At 47.5% G+C, this 4,027-nt stretch overlaps 1 protein-coding gene across 1 annotated transcript in view; it reads left to right on the forward strand.

Moving 5' to 3' along the window:
• The first annotated feature begins 175 nt into the window (after positions 1 to 175).
• RECQL5 (RecQ protein-like 5) overlaps positions 176 to 4,027 on the forward strand; it is a 37,002-nt gene continuing 33,150 nt past the window's right edge. Inside the window, exons 1-3 of the mRNA XM_009078103.1 lie at positions 176 to 296; positions 1,482 to 1,603; positions 3,400 to 3,918. Of these exons, the coding sequence (XP_009076351.1) occupies positions 176 to 296; positions 1,482 to 1,603; positions 3,400 to 3,918 (762 nt within the window). The remainder of the gene's footprint in view (positions 297 to 1,481; positions 1,604 to 3,399; positions 3,919 to 4,027) is intronic.

A 4,027-nucleotide genomic window follows, 5' to 3' on the forward strand; every position in this document is an offset into this window, starting at 1 on the left:
AACGATAGTAGTGTCCTACCCTGGATAGCAGCCCTGGGCCAGGCTGAGGACAGTGGGGAGCCTGGCGTGTCGTGCAGGTGGCTATGGGATGGGGCAGCCTCAGGCCGCGGGCAGAGGAGGGTGGCAGCGCTGGGGTCTAGCACTGGTTCCTGTCACCATCCGCAGTGTTCCTAGGATGAGCAGGGAGGCTCCCCCGGGCCTGGAAGGCAGAGTCCGGAAAACACTGCGGAAGGTCTTCGGGTTCGAGTCCTTCAAGACTTCCCTGCAGGAAAGTGCGACCATGACTGTGGCAAGAGGTGAGGCTCGGCACTGGGAAGATGTGGGACACGTCTGGTTGTCCTTCTCCCTGTGGGGGTGATGCTGCAGGAGTTGTTGTGCCTGTTGTGAGGAGACACGTTACCTGCACTAAAGACCAGCCCTCCAAGCCTTCCTCTGCTCCAGGATGGTTTTGGTGGCACAGGAGCATGAGCATGTGCTGCACAGAAGCTCTCTGGGCATGACTCTGCCTCTTCTCCTTTCATTTGTAACACCACCACTGCAACAACCAGGAAATAGGGACAGTTAAAGTGCAGTGCTGTTGTGTCTCCTCTGGAGGCATCTGCTAGTGTGTTTGTGGTCAGATGAGGTCAAAACTGATTTATACCGTTTCAGAGTAAAACTGTCCTTGTGTTAGAGACAACACCAGTAGGAGACTTGATTTCTTGGCATAGTTGATAGCTGTTCTCTGAATTATAGGGCCATTATCAGAAGCATGGTTGTTCTGCTGTAAACATACCCCAACACCTGCTGGCAGTGGATCACGTACCTCACACCCAAACTGCAGTTCCCCTAGCAGCTCTCACAGTGCCAGTCAGAACAGTGTCCAACTCAGCAACTCAGGACCTGAGTTTTCACCTCTCACCAGTTGTGGTTGACAACAGAGCAGCCAAATGCAGGTTCTTCCTGTAGGCTGTCTCTGCCTGTTATCATGGCATCACTGGCACCTCCCTGGCTTCAGGTGGATGCTGGTTATCAGTGACAGTCACTGACTGTGTGATATCCATGTGACTGAGATTTCCAACCCCTATTTCCTATGAGGGACCTTTCTGGGGTAAACTTTAAGTGGATGTGGTAAAGATTTGTCCTGGGGCTGGTAATCTGGGAGCTGGAGGTCTGCAAAATGAGTGAAACCATTAGCATGAATAACTTGTTTAACTTCTCTTTATCTTGGTTTCTGTGTATCCTCTGGTACTTCTGTGTCTCTTGTTTCCAAATGTGTACAAAGCAATTAGAGATTCTTTGAAGGAAACCATTGCAGGCATGCAAAGTATTGCTGTGCTTTTAGAACCTAAAATGCAGTGTCCTTTGTGATATGCCCCACAGTACCCCCACACACATGTTTTTCGCACACATGACAAGCCTTTCTGCCCACCCCTCCAGCCTGAGCCCTGGGAACTCACCACCACTCAGTGGCCTTGAGCTTTCTTCTGTTGTCTTTGCAGGTGAGAAGGATGTCTTTGTATGCATGCCCACAGGGGCAGGGAAATCCTTGTGCTACCAGCTTCCTGCAGTTCTGGCAGTGGGCATCACCATTGTCATTTCACCTCTGATTGCACTGATTCAGGTAACTGTCTCCTGTTAGCTGTGGAAAAGCAGTCAGGGAAGGGGGTCGGGAGACTCTGGAAGCACAGCTGCCTCCTGTCTTTCTGCCTATCAGTGTGCTGTTGGCCTGACTCAGGATTCTCTGGATGTCTTGTGTTTTCCTTACCCTGGTGATAGGTGAGGAGACTTAGCTGCAGAGCAGAGTATCTTTGCTGTGATATTTTGCAGTTCTCTAAAAGGATGTTTTATTCTTGTACAATAACCTGGTGATTTTTATAACTGAGCCTTCCTCCATTTCCTCCAGTTGTCTGTCACCTCCAGTGCTGGACAGAAGCAGCAAAGCTGAGTATGTCAGATGGACCAAGAGGGATCTTTCCCCAGGAAAAATCCGCCAATTTAACTATAAAGTAATAACCCCAGGAATGATGAAGTTGCCTTTGAAGGCATAATTTGTTTGCATCAAAATGTCTTTTTGTTGCAGTCAGTTTTTCTGTCACGGGAAGAGGCTACTTTAGCAGAGCTGCTCCATGAGCACTTTCATCTGTGAGACATTTTCCCCCTATATTTTGTCTTTTCTACTGTTTCATCACCTGTTGGGAGAAACACTTCCCTGTAAAAGCAGCTGTAGCATTGCTTTGACTTCTGTAGAATGTCTGATTAGCATTGCATGACATCTGGTGTTTTAGGCTGCTGGTCTGGGGGTTGTTTTTGTGGATTTTAACTCCTTTAACAGTCTCACTGTAACACACATTAAGAACTAGAGCAGGCTTGGTAGTACATTGCAGAAAGCTGTTATAAATAGTAATTTTGTTCCAAGTGTGAGGATTTCTGATTAAGCTCCAGCACAGGTAATATTTTGTCAGTGAAATGGAGGTTAAAAATACCATTGGTAAGATTTGCAGGTGAAGCAGAATGTGAGTGACAAATGGGTTGAGATGGGCTCAGTGAGTCTTAGAGAACAGAGCTGGAGTGAACTTTCAGAGGTCTTCTCAAGCCCTGAGATAGGTTGGTTGTGCCTGAAATGATCATGATGAATTTTGGTGTAGCCAAACTTGAAGAACTCAGTCTGTGTAGTTCATTTTAGAGTAAGCTGAGAGGTGACTTTGTGAGCAGAAAACCATGGATATTAAATCAATGACTGAAACCAGATAGTGAGTGAAATAATGTGATAGGTTTTATGGGAGGACTGTTCATGTCCTGAAATGTTAGGTGCTAGTCAAGTGCAAGTGAACAACTTGTTGTGGGGATAGGAAGGTGAATTTGTATGCCCAGTGTTCATCTGGATGTGATGCCATGTTTTCTAGTTGGTTCATGACATGATTCTCATCCAGACTTGGTTCTGTTGCAGTGTTGATTTGCACGATCCTTGTATTTCGTCTTGTCTCAGATTAAAACATTCTTCAGCCATTTTGGAATGAAATGCACCCTGTTACTGCAGGGGGGTGGTGTTCACTTCCTATCTGTGACAACTTGGTGGTGTAAACACTGAGACGCGTTGGTGGTTCGGCTCAGCTCACGGGGGCTGTGATGAGTTATTTTGCACAGATCTCTCGTGGTGTTCTCTGGCAGCAAAATGACTGTTAAAGTGAATGGATGTACAAATGCAGTTGGATAAAAGAGCTGGACAGATATGCTCAGATGTGAAGATAAATGCAGAGTTGAAGTTATAAAGAACAGGACTGTAGGTGTATGTTGTCCTGAGACTCCATCCTGGAGGTGGAAGGTAGGGCCTCACCTGGATCTCCCTAGTAGTGGTGCTGGTGACTTTATTTCTTTTCATTTGCCTTTCATTTCATTTCAATTTTGTATTTACTCCAGGATCAAGTGGATCACCTGCTGGCTCTGAAGATCAAAGCCTGCTCTCTGAACTCCAAGCTTTCTGCCCAGGAGAAGAAGACCATCCTGGCTGACTTAGCAAGCGAGAAGCCCAAAGTAAAGCTCCTGTACATCACCCCAGAGATGGCAGCTTCCTCCTCCTTCCAGCCCACCCTGAACTCTCTGGTGTCCCGAAACCTCTTGTCCTACCTGATCATTGATGAGGCACACTGTGTGTCCCAATGGGGACACGACTTCCGACCCGACTACCTGCGGCTCGGCACCCTCCGCACGCGCATACCCAATACTCCCTGCGTTGCCTTGACTGCCACTGCCACCAAGGAGGTCCAGGAGGACATTGTGGCAGCACTCAAGCTAAAGCAGCCACTTTCCACCTTTAAGACTCCTTGTTTCAGATCTAACTTGTTCTATGATGTGCAGTTCAAAGAGCTCTTGGCTGATCCATATGCCAATTTGAAGGATTTCTGTCTGAAGGCACTTGAAGTGAAGGACACCGCTGGGGTAGGTTTTACCATTAGGGAAGAAAGCTAAACTGGACAAAATCTCTTTAATGGTTACTGACCTTCCAGGGGTTGGTACAGCCCTGCCAGGTTAGTGGCAGGGGAAGAGG

The sequence above is a fragment of the Acanthisitta chloris genome, unplaced genomic scaffold, assembly GCF_000695815.1.
Source record: "Acanthisitta chloris isolate BGI_N310 unplaced genomic scaffold, ASM69581v1 scaffold27917, whole genome shotgun sequence".
NCBI classification, from domain to species: Eukaryota; Metazoa; Chordata; class Aves; order Passeriformes; family Acanthisittidae; genus Acanthisitta; species Acanthisitta chloris.